The sequence below is a fragment of the Zeus faber genome (assembly GCF_960531495.2).
Source record: "Zeus faber genome assembly, chromosome: 2".
NCBI lineage: Eukaryota > Metazoa > Chordata > Actinopteri > Zeiformes > Zeidae > Zeus > Zeus faber.
The window spans coordinates 28,085,277-28,104,701 of record NC_137189.1 but is presented as its reverse complement, the minus strand read 5'-3'; the positions used below and the strand labels follow the sequence as shown (position 1 = coordinate 28,104,701).

At 38.7% G+C, this 19,425-nt stretch overlaps 1 protein-coding gene across 3 annotated transcripts in view; it reads left to right on the top strand.

Annotated features, from left to right (window-relative positions):
- Window positions 1-19,425, top strand: part of LOC307245608 (sorting nexin-9-like) — a 42,621-nt gene that overhangs the window by 18,646 nt on the left and 4,550 nt on the right. For all 3 annotated transcript variants that reach the window (XM_080021254.1, XM_080021253.1, XM_080021252.1), the window contains 11 exons: window positions 3,959-4,043; window positions 4,442-4,567; window positions 4,660-4,777; window positions 10,756-10,886; window positions 13,152-13,255; window positions 13,486-13,589; window positions 13,723-13,800; window positions 15,093-15,169; window positions 15,252-15,341; window positions 15,869-15,983; window positions 19,244-19,335. In XM_080021254.1, the coding sequence (XP_079877380.1) occupies window positions 3,959-4,043; window positions 4,442-4,567; window positions 4,660-4,777; window positions 10,756-10,886; window positions 13,152-13,255; window positions 13,486-13,589; window positions 13,723-13,800; window positions 15,093-15,169; window positions 15,252-15,341; window positions 15,869-15,983; window positions 19,244-19,335 (1,120 nt within the window). The remainder of the gene's footprint in view (window positions 1-3,958; window positions 4,044-4,441; window positions 4,568-4,659; window positions 4,778-10,755; window positions 10,887-13,151; window positions 13,256-13,485; window positions 13,590-13,722; window positions 13,801-15,092; window positions 15,170-15,251; window positions 15,342-15,868; window positions 15,984-19,243; window positions 19,336-19,425) is intronic.

The following is a 19,425-nucleotide window of genomic DNA, read 5'->3' as shown; positions in this document are numbered from 1 at the left end:
ATTAATGAGTTATGTCAGTGATAAAAGAAGCCCATATGAAATTTAAATGAATGTTAAATGTTTTTGGATATTGCCAATAGTTTTTCCATTGAAATGTATTCTATTAATAAATGTAACAATTGGGATGTGGTGAGATTATCGCTGATGTTGGTCTAGAATGTTTGGTTTGGTCGGCAGAGCCAGATGGCATGAAAGTAGTTATCTCTGGTATTAATGGAATCGTGACAGCAAATGTCTTTATCCACAAAACCAATTTTGACATTTTGTGTTGGGTCATATAAACTCTGTGCAGGATCGTTTCACAGCTGCTATCCTACCAATGAGTGAGATGGGTAGGTTGTTCCACGAATTAGGTCTTCTTAGATGGATTGGAGCAATGGAATAAAATTAAGGGTAAACAAATCTGACAGATTGGTGGAGATATCAATACCAAGGTATCTAATGTTGCCTGTTCTGATGGTTCAGGGAAGTTCCTCGGATACAGCATTCCAGTCCTCCCGACTGAGTGGTAAGACCATGGTTTCAGTCGAGTTTATTGAATAGTCTGAGATGGCTGAGAATTTAGATATAATATTGAACAATTCCAGTAGGGATGATATTGGGTTCCATAAGTACAACAAAATATTGTCTGCATACAAACTGATTTTGTGAACAAAGTTTCCTGTTTGTATGAGGGATGGCCGTCGCGAGGGGTTCAATAAAGACGCAAATTGTGACGGGAGAGTGGACATCCTTGTCTTGCGCCCCATTGTGGAGTGAAACGCTGTGAAGTGCAACCATTGGTGATGACAGAAGCAGATGGTGAGTTGTACATGATTCTGATCCATTGATCCAGTGACTCTCCAAAGCCAAATTTGTTGAGGGTGGAAAAGATATGTCCAAGTTACTCTGTCAAATGCTTCTCCGGCATCTAAAGAGGCAATAACAGTATTTAAGTTGTTCCTTTGAGATATGCTGATCAAACTGCTGAATAAACAGCGCATATTCCTGGATGAGTGTGTGCCCTTGACAAAGCCTGTTTGATCTGGGTGAATTATGAATGGAATTACTTTTTCAATTCTGTTGGTTAGTGTTTTACTAACAATCTTTAAATATGAACTATCCAGGCTTATGGGTCTATAACTTGAGGTGAGGGCTGGGTCCTTATTGGGTTTGAGCAAAACCGAAAAGAGAGCAGTATTCATGTGCGGAGGCATGGTGGAGGTTGACTTAATCTCTGTAAACATTGTAATGAATAATGGGGATATAAGTGGCCAGAAGTGTTTATAGAATTCCACTGGGTGGCCATCTAATCCAGGTGGTTTATTGTTGTTCATAACAACACATGTCAGATAATTGTTTTATTGAAAGGTTGGCCAAAACTTTTGGACAATACAAAATATCACAGTATTTATAAAGTTCACACGACAGGTAATATCTTTGTAGTACAATAAAAAGCCAATCTTCAGAAATTCAAATAAACAGTTTACAACTTTGACAAAGTTGTCAAATAAAACAATATTTATCAAACTTACCTGATATGTAATCATTTTAGTACAAAAACAAGGCCATCTTCAGGAAGGTAATTTTTTAATAAAGACAGCGTGACAGATGTTATGTTTTAATTACATAAACAATGTCATCTTCAGAAAGGTAAATAAATCCATCCTCCAAAGGTTCTTAGAACTTCCTGCTGTGCGAAAACGCCGACCAATTATAGTTTTCTGGGTTTTGTGAAGCGCAGCACGAGTTACAGTGGAGCCCCTTTAAAAAGGCTGACCCAGCCGCCGGCCTCTCGGCTGGCAGCCATTACCAAGTGGCTCCCAGCTGACTGGGAGTACCCCCCCTTCTCATGCATCCTGACAGGGCGTGTTTAGTTACAACTGTAAACATGGACATTCAATCAATTGCAGTGTGTCACTATGAGATGGCGCTAACATCACAACAAACAAGTTCACATTTCAGAGAGAGATTTCAGTGGACCTGAAATATTTTACCCCACTTTGAACCCTGACCAGAGGTCACCTTTCAAGGTTCAATAGCTTTTTTTGTCATATGAATGAGGACAGATCTTTATGATTCTGGGATCTAATCTACGTGTTTCACAGCTTTTTATTTAAAAAATGGAAGCTACATGTTTTAATTACAAAGTTCAATTGCTTCTGTTGCCATGGGAGTACTCAAACTAGGTATATATTATTATAGTTTGTTATATATATTTATTAGTATTGTTGTCAAATACTTGATTAAAATGCAAGCATCATTACCAGTAATGATATTCTTAGTCCAAGAGCCAACTCAGTTTTACATAATAAGTAAAATAAGGGTATAGTAGTAATTCAAATAAAATGGCATTCAAAAACAGTATTAAAAAATAAAAATAAAAAATCTAAAATGCAAAGAAGTGGTAGTATGAATAATATAAAATTGTTTACCGAAAAGAAAGATCATGTATAATACAGAGAATAATAATAGTGATCGTCAACTTGATAGTGGACTTCTTAAATAGCTGTGGGTCACAACAATACAGTGTCATACCATTAAAAACTTGGGCCTTTTGATTTGACATTAAATGTTTTTGAACTATCAAATTTTATTTGACTTAAAATAATTGTGAAATATAGAAACACCTTTCTGCATTTGTGCCTCTGTCTTGGAGAAACAGTCCCTATCAGCCGCCACTATTCAATCAATTATTTTTCCAATTTCCAAAAAAACAACAGACACTATAAAATATAAAAAATCAATTGAAGTAGATACATATAATTAAAAAGAGTGATAAAACAGCTAAACAGTTTATGGACCCTTTTGAACCCTCAAGATTGTTTTACTCAACACAGTTTTTACTTCATAGTTTTTATTTACAAATTCATTATCCTTTTTTTAGCTGCAATGATCAGTCAATCGATTAGTTGCCAACTATTAACTGAATTGACAACTATTTTGATAATTGATTCATCGTTTTGAGTCATTTTTTAAGAAGGCCTGTATGACAGTAAACTGAATATCTGGTTCCTCCTCAATCGCCTTTACAGAGAGGCCATTGGGTTCTCATTGGGCTAGTGGGAATTTTCACGTCTAAGTGAAATAGGGTTGCTCTTGGCTATTGAAAAGTTTAATTTTTCATCAATGGGTCTACGTTTGCATAATATGCAATGTTTGGGTTGGTTGTGGGGGCTTCCAGACCTTAGGATGACACAACGACCGTCCATTGGGTGCAAATAAAGAGGTAGCCCAAGGGGGGGGGGGGGGGTCTGTGTCTCTGTGTGTGTGTGTGTGTGTGTGTGTGTGTGTGTGTGTGTGTGTGTGTGTGTGTGTGTGTGTGTGTGTGTGTGTGTGTGTGTGTGTGTGTGTGTGTGTGTGTGTGTGTGTGTGTGTGTGTGTGTGTGTGTGTGTGCGCGTGTGTGCGCGTGTGCGTTCTCCATGGAGCCTGCCGGCATGAAGTCAGCTGGCTGACGCACGGATTATTTACTTTTCCACATGTATAATAATGATTAATCACATTAATTGTGCAGCCCCAAAAGTAAATATGTAACGTGTGAACTACACAAAGTTAGTTAGTCAAAGTAAGTTTGTTTTGCTGAAACAGCTGCATGTTTTAACTAAATACCAGGAACTGGTTGTTTGCCTCATCGGAAACCAAAGTGACTGAAACTAATAGCTTGCAAATATGTGTTTAGAGTCATGCTGCTACCATTAGAAGTAGCCTTGGATTTATGTTGAACTAAGTCGCTAACGTGGAGCTGAGAATGCCACCAATAGCCTATGGGCTGCAAAGGGCTGAATGTAGTTTAGCATCAGGTTTTAATCAGGTTTCAATTACTTTGAATGAAGTTTCTTCAATGTACATTGAAAAAACTATAAAAAAACAAAAAAAAAACAACAACCTTAAAATCCATTTTCTGCAAAGATCAAAACACAAAATGTAATCGCCCAAAAGGAGCTAACGAGCTGTTTATCATCTGAAACCTCTCCTTAGATTTCCCTTTTCCAAGACTCCGAACCCTGAGATCTTCCTTTTGGCCAAACTTCCTCCCAAAGGCAAAGATCGACTTCCTGTCTACGTGAGTTTTTGTTTTATGAATAAATTATCAGTCATTATTCCAGTTATGGTATTAATAATAAACCTAACATACCCAAACCACAAGAAGTAGGTCTGTTGTGGCTGTACTACTAGTAGTACTAGTAGTTATTTTTAGTCGTACTTGTAGTACTCTCTCTCCGAGCCAGGGGAGGTGGACCAGGTCTGGCTCTACCCCTCGAACCCTCTGGACTGTGGGGTCGCTGTAGTAATAGTAGTATTGGTACTAGTAGTAGTATTAGTAGTTCTAGTACTCTCTCTCCCAGCCAGGGCAGGTGGGCCCAGTCTGGCTCTACCCTCAAAACCCTCTGAAATGCGGGATCACTGTGGTACTAGTAGTAGTGTTAGTAGTACTACTAGTACTAGTATTCTCTCTCCCAGCCAGGGGAGGTGGGCCCGGTCTGGCTCTACCCTCAGAACCCTCTGGACTGCGTGGTCGCTGATCCAAAGAAAGGAACCAAAATGTACGGACTGAAGAGCTACATCGAGTACCAGATCACCCCCAATGTAAGACGCGCCAAGATGGTGACCATGGTAACCAAAACACAGTAATTTAATGATGTAAGTGTTAGAGACGTGGTTCTTTATTTTTATTTCAGAGTACTAACAGACCGGTCAACCACCGCTACAAGCATTTTGATTGGCTGTACGAGCGTCTTCTGGGCAAGTTTGGTTCTGCCATCCCCATCCCCTGCCTCCCAGACAAGCAGGTGACAGGTACAGTCCATAGTACTCATTATTTTCTTAGTATTTAGTGTAACTTAGTATTGTAAGTGCAGTGCCCATTCAAAACATGCCTGTTCGGAACTGACTGATTGCTTGGTTTCCAGTATTGCTGCTTGCGGGTGTCGCGAACAAAAAAGGTCCAGACCTGGGCCAGTGAAAAGTCTGGATCTCTGGACGACGTTTCTATCTATTCTGGCCTCAAAAAAATTGGAAGGAAAACACTGGAACTGAACAGAACGTCTGATGTGAAAAAGTTTGTGTATCTGAGAGTCAAGTACAACAACAAACAGTGAGAGGGACTCCGGAGTCCAACTGACTAACCAAATCTTTTGGGCTTCCTTATATCCCAAGATGTACCCTTCTACAATTGCATGTTCTGACCCTTTAAGCACCGGGAACCATTCAGGTTTGGGGGGGTGTCCCACAAAAACCAATCGCAGTCTTGTTTCCATGAATGTAAAATTTTTTTGGAGTGATTTTTAAGGAATCAATCATATTCATTGTGGGATGTGAGGCAATCGCAGCTTTGTCACCATGCATCCTCCCTTTTCTTGGAAGAGGCTTTTTCAATGATCCCTAGAGCTCCCGTACCATATATGGGCATATTTGACCCACCGCAGACTTAAGGTACATTTGGTGGCTTTTGACTTTTTTTTCGCATCATTTGAAAGTGAAGAGCTTCAAAACAAGGTATCACTTGTGCAAATCAAGCAAATATGTGACCCATCGCAGCAAAACCTGCATTGTCGAGCATTTCTAAAATCGCCAGGAGCAGCCAAATAAGTTGAAAAAACCTTTCTTGAAGGAAAATGAGTGAAGTGACATTTTTCTATCTATGTATTTTCGAAACAGAGTTTGATTTATAAATAGTAGAAAAATGTTAAACCATGGAGTTAAATATTCCCGTTAGATTACATGGGAAAACGCAGTTCACTTACCGAGACGGTGAACAGTGCTTAACGCCGATCGTTCGTTTCCTTTAAAATAGCCATCCAGGTGAAGATCATTCATACATATTCCATGGGATGTGAAGTCACAATGTGAAACCGTTTTGATAGAGTTCATCCTTTAAATGTACTACTTTTACACACACAGTGACATCGCTGTGGAGGGGGCGTGTACCAAGTGTACCCTTGCGTAAGAATTGCTGACGTCACTTCCGTAAACAAGACAAGGATCCGGTTTCACTGGTCTGTGAAAACTCACATCTCCTTGTAGTTTTGGATTACGAGAAACGGGTGGAGAAAGATCTGAATCATATCTCGGACCTTAATCTGACCAGATCAATAGATCCCAGTCAGTGTTTGCAGCATGTACTGGACTTAATTTTCTGTGATGATAGTCAGTTCTCCGAGAGCAACGCGGAGAACGACAGCGCTGCTGAATGTGATATTGCCCCGGACTTGGAGAACATTTCGGATTTCAACCTGAATGTGATGATGAAACTGAATATTTTCAAGAACCACCAGAGGAGACCAATGATACGCCCATTGTTGTTACGGAAAAAGTAAATGACGTGATGAAGTCCGTTGAGGTTGGTGCAGATTTTCAGATTTTCCGAGACTCATATTATTGAGACTCTACATTTTGTTGTGTTGTCTGTACTTTTAAACTCCAAAATAATTCCACTTTTATACAAAATGTATATTTTTACTGTTAAATAAAAGCTTTTTAGAAACAAATATAGTTGTGTGTTGTTGATGCTGTTCAACGCTGTTCGTGATTGGCCCATTCAGCATTATGCTGAGTAGCTATGAGGCTTTGTTTATTCGCCAACGCCATTTGCATTCTGGGAGCTGGCTGAATGAACCTGGTGTGGGTAAAACTTTGGAGTTGATTATCTCAGAAACACAGTTTGCCACACCCTTGTCATTAACAAGTCATAGCTTTAAAATATTTGCCTGATTTTCACAAGTGACACCTTGTTTGGAAGCTTTGATTCTCCACTTTCAAGTGGTGCAAAACAAACAGTTGAAAGCCAACAAATGATGCTAAAGTATGTGGTTGGTCACATATGTAATTTGAAATTTATGACTTGTTAATGACAAGAGTGTGGCAAACTGTGTTCCTAAGATAATCACCTTCAAAGTTTTTCACCACACTTGGCTTCATTCAGCCAACTCCCAGAATGCAAATGGGTTGGAGGACCAACAGAACTGCATGGCTACTTGTCATATGGCCACTTGACACCCTGCTGAATGGGGACTTGACACCCTGCTGAATGGGGGCTCGTTGCATTGTTCTTGTGTTTTGAGGGAATGTTGAACAGCGTCATCGACACACATCATTTGTTTAAAAAATAAAATATATATATATTTTTAAAAAAAGCTTTTCTTTAACAGTAAAAAAATATATATTTTTTATAAAAGTGGAATTACTTAGGAATTTAAAAGTGAGGACAACACAACAAAGGTAAAGTCTCAGCAATATGAGTCTCTGTATATCAGCCTCAGTGTGTCATTTAATATATAAATGTTTGTATGCCAAATATCGTCAAAGTTCTTGGAGTTATGTGGGCTAACCCCAACCCTACCCCAGCTACACCCTGAGAGCCTGTTGAGGGCCTTTTTTCATTTCCTTTTTCGCCCCTGGCTGCATTTGCAGGTAAACTTAAGAATCTTGTGCATTGCTACTTGTTCATAATCTGCATCACCAACCTCAACAGACTTCATCACGTCATCAACTTCTTCCATTGTAACAACATCAGGCATGTCGTCGGTCTCCTCGGTGGTTCTTGAAAGTATTCTATTTCATCATCACATTCAAGTTGAAATACGCTGTTTGAAATGTTCTCCAAGTCTGGGATAATGCCGGTATCAGATTCAGCATCGCTGTCAGAGAACTGACTGTCATTGTGTAAAATGAAGTCCGGTACACACTGCTTACTGCCGACTTGGATATGTCGCTCTGGTCAGATTAAGGTCCGCGTTATGATTTAGATCTTCCACCAACCGCTTCTCGTAATCCATAACAACACGGAGATTTCACAGACAAGTGAAACCGGATCCTCATCTAGTTTACAGAAGTGACGTCAGCATCACTTCTTCAATGGTTTACATTGGTACAGTACATGCCCCCCTCCACAATCATGTCTCAGTGTGTGTAAAAGTAATACGATTTAAAGGTTGAACTCTATCAAAACGGTTTCACATTGACTTGAAAGACTTCTCATCCCATGGAATATGGATGAATGAGCTTCACCTGGATGGTCGTTTTAAAGGAAACGGTGGATGGGCGTTGTTAAGCGCTGTTCAGCATCTCGGTAAGTGAACTGCGTTTCCCCATGTAATCTAAAAAGAAAATTTAACTCCACGGTTTAACATTTTTCTTCTCTTTATGAATCAAACTTGGTTTTGAAAATACGTTGGGAGAAAGAAAAAACACTTCTAGAAAGGTTTTTTTTCAACTTATTTGGCTGCTACTGGCGATTTTAGAAATGCGCGACATTGCGGATTTTGCTGCGATGGGTCACATTTTCCTTTCCTCGAAAAGAGCTGTCTCGACGATTCTTGGAACTCCTCCGCCGTATGCGGGCATATGACTTTGGCCTATTTCCTTTGTCTTAACTGTACTTGGATTTTCTCTTTTTTTGGTTTGTTTTTGTTGTAGACTTAAGTCCTTTCTGTTATTTCATTACTTCCCTTTTTTGAGTTTTATAGCATACATTTTTAAAACAAATTTTTTTGTACGTATACCTTGAAGATTTGTGGTTAAGTTTAACATGTAGTCAAGTCACACTTTATTTATAAAGCACATTTCATACCAGGGCAACACAATGCGCTTTACAAATAAGTACAAAAAATCAGCTATCAGTTTCTTTTCATGTGGGGGTAAATAATTAACTATAACACAGGTTTCTCAAGAACAACTCATCCAAACAACTTCACACTACGCTCGGGCGACCGGGTAAAATTCCAGTCGGCGATCGCTGGGGAGCAACGATTGCCGATTTACGATTCTATCCCCATACACACTAGTTGTTTGTGGTAGACTACTATAAAAAATTTGCCCCTTTTTAAACAGTTTTTTTTGCTTAAATATAAAGATACAGAAACTGTACCGTTACCTTGGCCCCAAAACCGTGATACATACGGAACTGTGAGCCCAATGTATCAGTGCATTCCTATTGCCTACTTTTTCTATTGTCTTAAATATGTAATACATGTACTCCTCACTTAGCGACCGAGTTCCGTTCCTGGGACCAGGTCATTAAGCCAATTGGTCGATAAGCGAGGGCCCGTGTTATTTCACGGTAAGGGGGCTTGGCGGTTGCAAACGCTACTGTAGTGAATACTGACAGACTGCAGGAATGAGACTGAGACTGAAAACAGTGATGCGTGATGAGATGCTTGGCACTTTGATGCTGGGATGCCGCGCACACAGCCTGCACGCCGCGGTATTGTATGCAGCCAATACAGACTGGTCAGAGAGCTGGTCGTAAATCCGAACGGTCATTAAATAGGTAGATTGTTAAGTGAGGAGTACCTGTATACATTTTGGCTTAATCCATTCAGCCTAAAGGGTTAGGATTAGAGGCTTAAAAGCCTATAATATACTGTAATACAACATTTCCACATTTTATAGTGCTCACGTTTGCGATTTGTGCGTTTATATTAATTTACATTATTCAATTGAACACGTCAGCCCTGCAAGTTTGTTTCCTGACAGATAATGACAGGTGGGGGAGTGGCTGGGGGTGGAGTTAGCCAGCTATTGTTCCCAACCATTACCTTCCTCTGAGAAGTGTGGAAAAAGCTCAGGATCTTCGAGGGGGATTTTCTCTGCTAGATCAGTTTAGGTCAACATTCAAATAAGCATATCTTCTACTAATATTTTCAGATTTCAATGTATGACACATAATTTGAAAGTTTACAACCTGCAGTTCCATAATCCGTAAAACAACTGAAAAGCGGCCCTTGCCCTACTTGGGAACCAAAACACCAGACTGTCACAAATTGTACCAAATTCCACACTGCACGTCCTTGGGTCCTCACCAATACACCCACCAAGTGTGAAGTAGATCGGATTAATGGTTGTCGAGATAATCGAAGGACAGAGACGTACAGAGATTCCTTACTTTATAATAAAATGTATTAATTATTTATTTGGTATTTACTTAGTATTTACCTTATTATTTATTTACTCATTATTTACTTATACAGTAATGTACTTATTATTTATGATTTTTTTATTTTTTTTATAAATGTAAATTATAAATTTACATTTATAATTTCAAATTATTTGCATATTATTTACTCGTCATTTCATATGATTAAATTATTTACTCATTATTTACTTAATATTTCTGTATTTTTTTATTTATTCAGTATTTACTTATTATGTATGTATTATTTAGATAGTATTTAATTACATTTTTCCTACATTCTTTTTTTTTTTTTAAGGTTTGAATTACAAAGAAACGTAAGATAGAAATACTATTCCAGAAAACAACAGTATATCTAATTCTATTTCAAAAATTTTCTTAAATATTTTCTTCAGAAAAAAAACAAACGTATTACTACATGTATTCTGCCAGTAGGAGGATTAACTAACTGATTAAACATTAACGTACAGTACATAATCTACTCATCAGATTTTATTATATCAATAGAAATGCTCTTTACAACAAAATAACCGCTCTAACCACTCCGGGTTTAATTGATAATAACAGGAATATCTGGAAATAACAATTTGCAAATGGCAGGATCTAAAATGTATGATTAGAAATTAAAGCCATTATTAAAGATTTTTGGAGGCAAATTAGCTTTTTATGGTAGTTCTAAATGTAGCTACATTTAAAACCAAGATCTTGTTTTTATTTTTTATAATAACTTAGGTTTTTAAGGAAGATGTATTCCCGTTATTTCACAGGAGCTAGGCAAGCTGATCCCCTCTTGAGCCTTTGCATTGAGCTAACACAGTTAGCATGCAGAACTGGAGCGTACCTTTACTGTGTACTCCTGTTCAAGGGCGTTTTGAGGAGGAGTTCATCAGGATGCGGATGGAGAGACTGCAGGGATGGATGAACAGAATGTGCCGACATCCTGTCGTTTCCCAGAGTGACGTCTTCCAGCTCTTCCTCTCCTACAGGGACGAGAAGGTCCGTTTAATCGTTTTTTATCAATTCCAAGATATATTGCAATTCAACAATATATTGCAATTCAACGATATATCGCGACATATCACAATTTATCAAAATTCTACGATATATTGCCATTTGGGTTTAAATGTTATGTCAAAAGTCATCATAGTAAGAAAGTTTATTTTCGGGGTCCATACAGAAATAGTGCCATAACTCACTTAAGTATCTGAAATCTGAAATTTTTTTTTACAGAAAATTATGTTAAATACGTTCTCTTTTACCTTTTTTAAAGATTTGCCATGAAGAAACTTAAGATATATATGATAACCCTCACAAAAGCTATTAGAAATGTTTATATCTTCCTTCATAATTAATTTCTTAAGGAAAATGACGTCCGAATAAACGTTATTCTCGTTATAAATTTGTTGTTTAATCCAAGATAAGTTGTCCCTTGGCTGACTCACTGGCTTTTTATAATTTATAATTTATAATAATTTATAATACTTTTATTTTATTAATATTTAAAAATAATAAATCGTATGTTTTAATAGTTATAAAATAAATGTATAAATTGATAAATATAATACAAAATAAGGAGGGGTCCTGTCTGCAGCGCTGGAACCCTATTGTTCGGCAGCCCCTTATTGTTATTGTTCGGGAAAAGATTACCTGAATTTTGAAGCCTAAAACTATCAAGAACAACGTTGGCGGAACACTCAAACACGGTTTATGTCTTTGTTTGACAAAGACCTCGTGGTTGAAGTTTCATCTAAATCTTGGCAAAAAAATGTTGAGCTATTTTAACACAAGACGAGCCAGTACATCTGACGCCGAAATATGTCTAACCCGGCTAACACTATCTGGAAGACAAACTTTGGCATAAGATACGAACACAGTTGAGGTGTCATTTAAACCGGTATGTCAGAAGCATCTTGGTTTTCATTTCAATTTCATCCAAATCAATCCACATACGGGACAGATATTTGTGAAAAACCGAACAAATTTGACCCAAAATATTTGGTTGTTACAAAATACAGTAAGACGCTTTATGATTATTTACTATAAATACAGGTACTCCTCACTTTACGACCTACCTGTTTAACGACCGTTCTGACTTACGACCAGCTCTCTGACCGTTCGGTATTGTGCGCAGCACACAATACCGACCTACCAATATATTATAAATATTTATTGAATGTAACTGGACTCAAAGTTACTTATTGAGAAACAAGTGTTTTTCTTTACAAATCAAGGCGAGATGTGGTTAGGGTGAGTGCTGAAAAAAATTTAGAAATTGAATATGATACTGGAATTAAATTAAGTTACTGGGTGTGGTTGAATCATATTTTTACATTCACTACCATGTTTAAAGGAAGAAGGTATCATTCGTGCCTCTTATTGCAGTTTAATTTAATAATTGAGTATTGAATCCTTATATATTTCAAGATTTTATTTACATTGGACATCTTGAATGTGTTTTCATTTAAGACCATGGCCAAATGTTCCCTGCTTTAAGCGTTTTACAGAATAAATGAAAAGCAAAGTTATGTTCTTCTCCTTTTCTTTTTTTTTTTTTTTTTTTTCTTTGTTTTGCTGATCCGAAAAATGATCCAATCCTTGACTCAAAACTGTGATATGATCAGAACTGTGAGTTTTGTGATCCGTTGCACACCTACTGGTAGATCTTAGTAGATCTGTTGGATTGATATTTTAAATCTGTGGTCCACATTTCTTGGACAGATTAATGAAAAAATAATAAAAATTAATCCTTAAAATGTCGTCAGCGCATCCCAGCGCATCCCAACGTTTTCGTATTTCATGGAAATGTAACTTAGTGAAAATGTAACGTAACGAAAATGTAATATTACGTGCTTGACAGAGCACCAAAACGGCCACCTGTCACAGAGAGTGCAGCTCTATTTCCACAGACAACATGGTGAGTTCTAACAATGAGAAGTTTTGGTTTATAGGAAAACAGGGACAGTTTTAAAGACATGAGGGTTGCGCTGAGTAGACCGCAAAGTGGTTTCTTCATGACACAAGCAACCGGGAGACGACAGACTGGGGGGAGCCCAGTTCAAGTAAACTCGGAAAATCGTGCTGCACTTCAGTTCCAGCAGTCCTTCTTGGGCTGAAAATCACCAACAACACAAGTGTGTGTCTGTGTGTGTGTGTGTGTGTGTGTGTGTGTGTGTGTGTGTGTGTGTGTGTGTGTGTGTGTGTGTGTGTGTGTGTGTGTGTGTGTGTGTGTGTGTGTGTGTGTGTGTGTGTGTGTGTGTGTAGGAGTGGAAGAGTGGAAAAAGGAGGACGGAGAAAGATGAAACCGTCGGTCTGATGATTTTCTCCATCATCGACCCAGAAGCTTCAGAACTGGACCCTGTGGAAGTGTACGTGTGCATTTTACACTGGAAATTGTGATTTTTTTTTTTTTTTTTTTTTTTTTTTGCTGGGAATTAATGGATGCAAAATAGTCCCAATGGATTCAGGTGTGTGTTGTGTGTGTGTGTGTGTGTGTGTGTGTGTGTGTGTGTGTGTGTGTGTGTGTGTGTGTGTGTGTGTGTGTGTGTGTGTGTGTGTGTGTGTGTGTGTGTGTGTGTGTGTGTGTGTGTGTGTCTAGTGAGCAGAAGTGTGATCAGTACAGCAGGTTTACCAAATCCATGGATGACGGAGTGAAAGATCTACTGACGGTGGGAAACACGCACTGGAAGCGCTGCACGGGACGTGAGTGCACATACATAAATCTCTGATAGATTGTATATTTCTTTCCATGGTAATAATTATATCATATGATACAATATATATCATATTATATCATATAAAATTTAAAATACAAAATGTAACTATCTGTGTGCAGCTCTGCCAAAGGAGTACCATAGAATCGGCAAAGCGTTCCTCAACCTTTCATCTGTCTTCAGCTCCAGTGGATACCAAGGTACCCTGATACCTGAATACCCCCCTAATACCCTGTACCCTGATATCCTTCTAATACCCTGATACCCTCTAATTCCCTAATACCCCTGTAATACCCTACCTCTGTTACCCTACTACCTTGCTATGCCTCAAATACCTTACTTCTATTAACCTGCTACCCTAAAACCCCGTAATACCTCTCTAATACCCTGCTTCTATTGGCTTTTAATCCCCTAATACCCTACTTATATTACCATACAATCCTAATATGTGACCCACCGCAGACTTTAGGTACATTTGGTGGCTGTTTGGGGCCTCTTTTCATTTTCTTTTCGCCCCTGGCTGCATTTGCAGGTAAACTTGAGAATCTTGTGCATTATTACTTGTTCATAATCTGCATCACCAACCTCAACGGACTTCATCATGTCATCAACTTCTTTGGTTGTAACAACAATGGGCGTATCATCAGTCTCTTCTGTTGTTTCTTGAAAATATTCCGTTTTAACGTCACATTCAGGTTAAAATCCACTGTTTGAAATGTTCTCCAAGTCCAGGATAACGGCAGTATCAGTTTCAGCATTGCTGTCGTTCTCTGCGTTACTGTCGGAAAACTGACTATCATCGCAGAAAATGAAGTCCAGTACTGTATGCGCTGCTTACGCTGACTTTTGGATCCTCGTCTTGTTTACGGAAGTGACGTCAGCATTTCCTTTTCAATTGTATACGTTGGTACACACCCCCTCCACAATGATGTGTGTGTGTGTGTGTGTGTGTGTGTGTGTGTGTGTGTGTGTGTGTGTGTGTGTGTGTGTGTGTGTGTGTGTGTGTGTGTGTGTGTGTGTGTGTGTGTGTGTGTGTGTGTGTGTGTGTAAAAGTAGTACAATTTAAAGGTTTAACTCTTATCAAAACGGTTTAACATTGTGACTTCACATCACATGGAATATGTATGAATGATCTTCAACTGGACAGTCGCTTTAAAGGAAACGATTGATCGGCATTGTTCAGCCAGGTTCAGCGTCTCGGTAAGTGAACTGTGTTTCCCCATGTAATCTAACGGGAATATTTACCTCCACGGTGAACCCGGTTTTGAAAATACGTTGAGAGATAAAATAAAAGACATGAAGGAACACGAATGTGGGAAAAATCTAATTTTCCTTCATGAAAGGTTTTTTCAACTTATTTGGCTGCTCCTGGCGATTTTAGGAATGCACGTGATAGGGGCTTTTGCTGCGATGGGTCACATATGCTTCTAATACCCTGGAACTATTAAGTTTGATTCCCTTAAACCCCTCTCTAATACTTGTGTGTTTGCAGGGGAAGCTATGCTAACCGACGCCCTGACGGCAACAGGAAAAATCTACCAGGAGATCGGAGAGATCGTGGCTGAGCAGGTCTGACACGCACCCCTCATGCGCGCACACACACACACACACACACACACACACTGATGTTTGTGTTGTTGGTGATTTTCAGCCCAAGAAGGACCTCCACTTCCTGCTGGAGACCAACAACGAGTACAAAGGCCTGCTTGGATGTTTCCCAGAAACCCTTGCTGTCCATAAGGTCCGCTAGTACACAGTAGCACTACATAGACAACATATAGTAGTACACACACTGCCTGTACTGCACAGTACATTGTGTACTGCTAGTACGACACTCTGTTTGTCTTTGTTTATCATACACTGTGAGGACTATACAGTACCACATAATACATAATAATAGAATGCATAATAGTAATATTATTTCTACATAGTAATAATCTTAGTTATAACACAGTGATAACACTATCAATACTTAGTCATAATCCTACTTATTTCATTGTAATGATACTTTTGTATGTAATAATGTTAGTCATTGCATAGAATATGCCGTTATTACTTAATAATAATGCCGCTAATTCATAGTAATTTTGCTGGTTATTACATAGTAATAGTGTTTATTATTACTAAGTAATAATTAATTACTTAGTAGTCATGCTTTTACTATAGTGCTAGGAAATCTGTGTGAATGTCAACAAAATAGGAAATACAAATATCAATAAATCATTTTTAATATCTATAAATGGTGTGGGTGTGCGTGTGTGTGTGCAGGCAGCCATTGAGAAGGTGAAGGAGGCCGACAAGATGGTTGCCGCAGGAAGGATCAACCCCCAGGAGAAAACGACCATGAAACAACGGATCAGCACCATGTCCTACTCCCTGCAAGGTACTACTCACTACGTAGTACTCACTACATGGTACTCACTACATAGCACACACTGAAACAACAGATTAGCACCATGTCCTACTCCCTGCAAGATAGTTCTCACTTTATAGTACTCACTACATAGTACATGCTGAAACAACAGATTTGTACCATGTCCTTCTCCCTACAAGGTAGTACTCACTAGTGGTCGACTGATTAATCAGTCAGCCAAGTAATTTGGCTGATATTTGGCGTTTTGTGATAATTGGCATAGGCCTGCGCTCACGAGGCTGATAAACAAAAAATGTCTGTAGACTTGTGTTTCTATACATATTGATTCTGAATATGTGAAACGGTTTCAATACATATTTTCCACACTACCGATATACCCCTAACAGCTGCGCGTTCTTGCTGTCTCTTTTCTCTGACAATGAGTTCACACACACACACACACACACACACACACACACACACACACACGGCTGCAGCGCTCACATAGCCCCGCCTCCTCTCACTCACTCTCTGTGGTCACTTGGCTAATTCGCTCTGGTTTGTTATGGCGTTAGCTCATTGAAGATAGCAAGTGCAGAGCCTTTGTGACCTGTTTTGAAAGATAACATCAGGAGTGCTGTTCGGAAATGCTTTCACATTTGAGGCAAAACGTAAACTTAACTCTTGAGAATTGAAGTAGTTTTTCAGACAGTGCTGCGCCATGCGTGCGTTCCCGTGGCGGTTTTCCTGTCTTTTTTTTTTTTTTTTTTTTAGATCTATTTATTTTTGTGTGAGCATGAGTTATGAGTTAAGGGACAGTCCAGTTCTGTCCTGTTACAAACAGACGGCTGAAACACAGTCTCCCTGTTGCTTTCAGTTGCTATGGGACTTAATTTTGTAAAAACTGAATGTTTTTGTGTAAAAACTTTACTGTTTTTTTTTTTTTTTTTTACAACGTTTTTTTGATTACCTTTGGACATTTATTTAGTTGATAATTTTTTTTACGTAAAATAAATGCACTGTACAGATAATGCAGACAATACCATAAATGTTAAATAAATGTTCATTTAAGTTAAGCAATTTTGTGTCTCATTTGCTATTAATATCAAATTGTTGTATTTTATCAGATAAAAAAACAACAACATGATATTGACCTTATACAGTATATTGGCCATCGGCCACCCCACTCTCTAAATATCGGCCTCGGCCATCAAAAAACCCATATCCTTCGAGGCTCTGCACTTGCAATCTTTATTGAGCTAACACCATAACAAACTAGAGGGAATGAGACAAGTGAAGGCAGCGAGTGAGTGAGAGGAGGCGGGGCTGTGTGTGTGTGCGTGTGTGTGTGTGTGTGCGTGTGTGTGTGTGTGTGTGTGTGTGTGTGTGTGTGTGTGTGTGTGTGTGTGTGTGTGTGTCGCTGTCAGAGAGAGAGAGAAGGCACAGCTGGTATCGCTATATCAATAGTGCAGAAAATAGGTATTGAAAATATTTCAAATATTCAGAATCTATATTGTGGACTGCTCCGTCCACAGACCCGGCTTCAGGGAGGGAGACAGAGACTTGGCGTGGTTTTTATTATAAATTAAGTAAACAAACAAAAAGGCTCGCTGGCCAAACGGGAACATAAATAAATAATGGAAGTTCTTGGTGTGGGTTCAGCGTCCATTTCGCGATCTGGTCCACAGGCTCTAGGATCCTGCACCACGCGCCCCCACTGCAGGACAAACAACACATGTGGGGATGGTAGCTCAGGAGGTAGAGCTGGTCGTCTAGTAATCCAAAGGTCACTGGTTCGATCCCAGGCTCCTCCTGCTAGCATGCTGTAGTGTCCTTGAGCAAGACACTTAACCCCTAATTGCTCCTGATGGCTGCGTCCGTCGGTGTTTGAACAATTGTAAGTCGCTTTGGATAAAAGCGTCTGCTAAATGACTAAATGTTAACACATGAAAAAAACTCTCCCAGCCAACTCCAACCAATCAGAGTCAGAACAGCTGCGCTGGTACGGGGCGAAGCCGTGCTGTAGCCCGCAGACCCCGGCTTAACCACGCCCCCTCATCTGCCTCATATATGTATACAAAAATCACTGTTTTTGACAACACTAGTCTGCAGACATTTATTGTTTACCGGCCTCATACTGAGACACATCCGGGTTGGTGAGGAAGAGCAATTGAGTGCAGATTCACAGAACTCCTTTTCGTCCTTTCGTCCGTCCAATTACAATAAATACATCTACTATAAAAACACAATGTTATAATTGGTTTTGTTTGGCAAAGCAGGAAGTGGGGACACACAACAGATTGATCAGCGGTCAGCGGAGATCGTGGCGCAGCACACCTTTTTCTATTATTATTATTTTTTTAGAATATTTACGGGAAAATAAAAAAAACGGGAGGACTAACTGCTACCACACAAATCTACGATCATTTATGTTACGTTTACCATGGAGCAACCATGCACTTCACACTGTTATGAAAGTATAAACACTATAATAATGACAAAGGTTAAATTCAAGAAGAAGGTGTTAAACCATCGTTAGGTTGGAAGGCGTTGGAAAGGTATCATTTGCAATGGTTTATGGGATGAGTAGTTCCTTAACTCCTAAAATAATTATGTACACAGTCTTGCACCTTTTGCATTTTTTCCATTTTCCAATTTTATTTTGCTCAGAATCAAATGTTTTATGGTCACGATTCATCTCATAGTTGGTTGGCTTGGTTCTAGGCTTAAAACTCTTTTATATAAGGATTTTCTGAAAACGCTTCCCGAAACAGAGCCGTTCTAAAAGTGTGTGAATCTGCACTTCCTCAACAACCCAGATGTGTCTCAGAAAACTAAAAGTGAATTACAAGAACTGAATTTGAATTTCTAGAACTGAATGAGTTTTCAGTGACGATCAAATACAGTTTCAGAGCAAATAAATTCAGTTTCAAATATTACATTCAGTGTCAAGTTTATTGGAATTCAATTCTAATAACTAATAAATTCAATTTCAAATTATGCCATTCAGTTTTTCAATGCAATACTTCAAGTTAAACAATACAAATCCAAATTGTGATTCAAATTCATTTTTTAATGCAATTAGGCAAGTTGAACAATTCAAATTCAAATACAAATGATTCAAATTCAGTTTTTAGTGACATATTTCTGCCTATAACAGAATTGCTGTTCTGCTGGAACTGAATTGGTGCAGTCTTGCAATTTGTATCTTGCAACACAAGAGCCAGTTTCCATTATTTATTATATTATTTATGAAATTTGAATAATTGCCCCCCCCCCACCCTCTCCAGCTGAGATGAACCATTTCCATAGCAACCGTATCTATGACTACAACAGAGTGATGCAGCTCTACCTGGAAGAACAGATCAACTTCTACCAGCGGGTGAGGGGGATTATTAATATTATTGATATTGTATTATCTCGTACTTCATTATTATATATTTCATATTTTATTATTATAATACAAATTGTA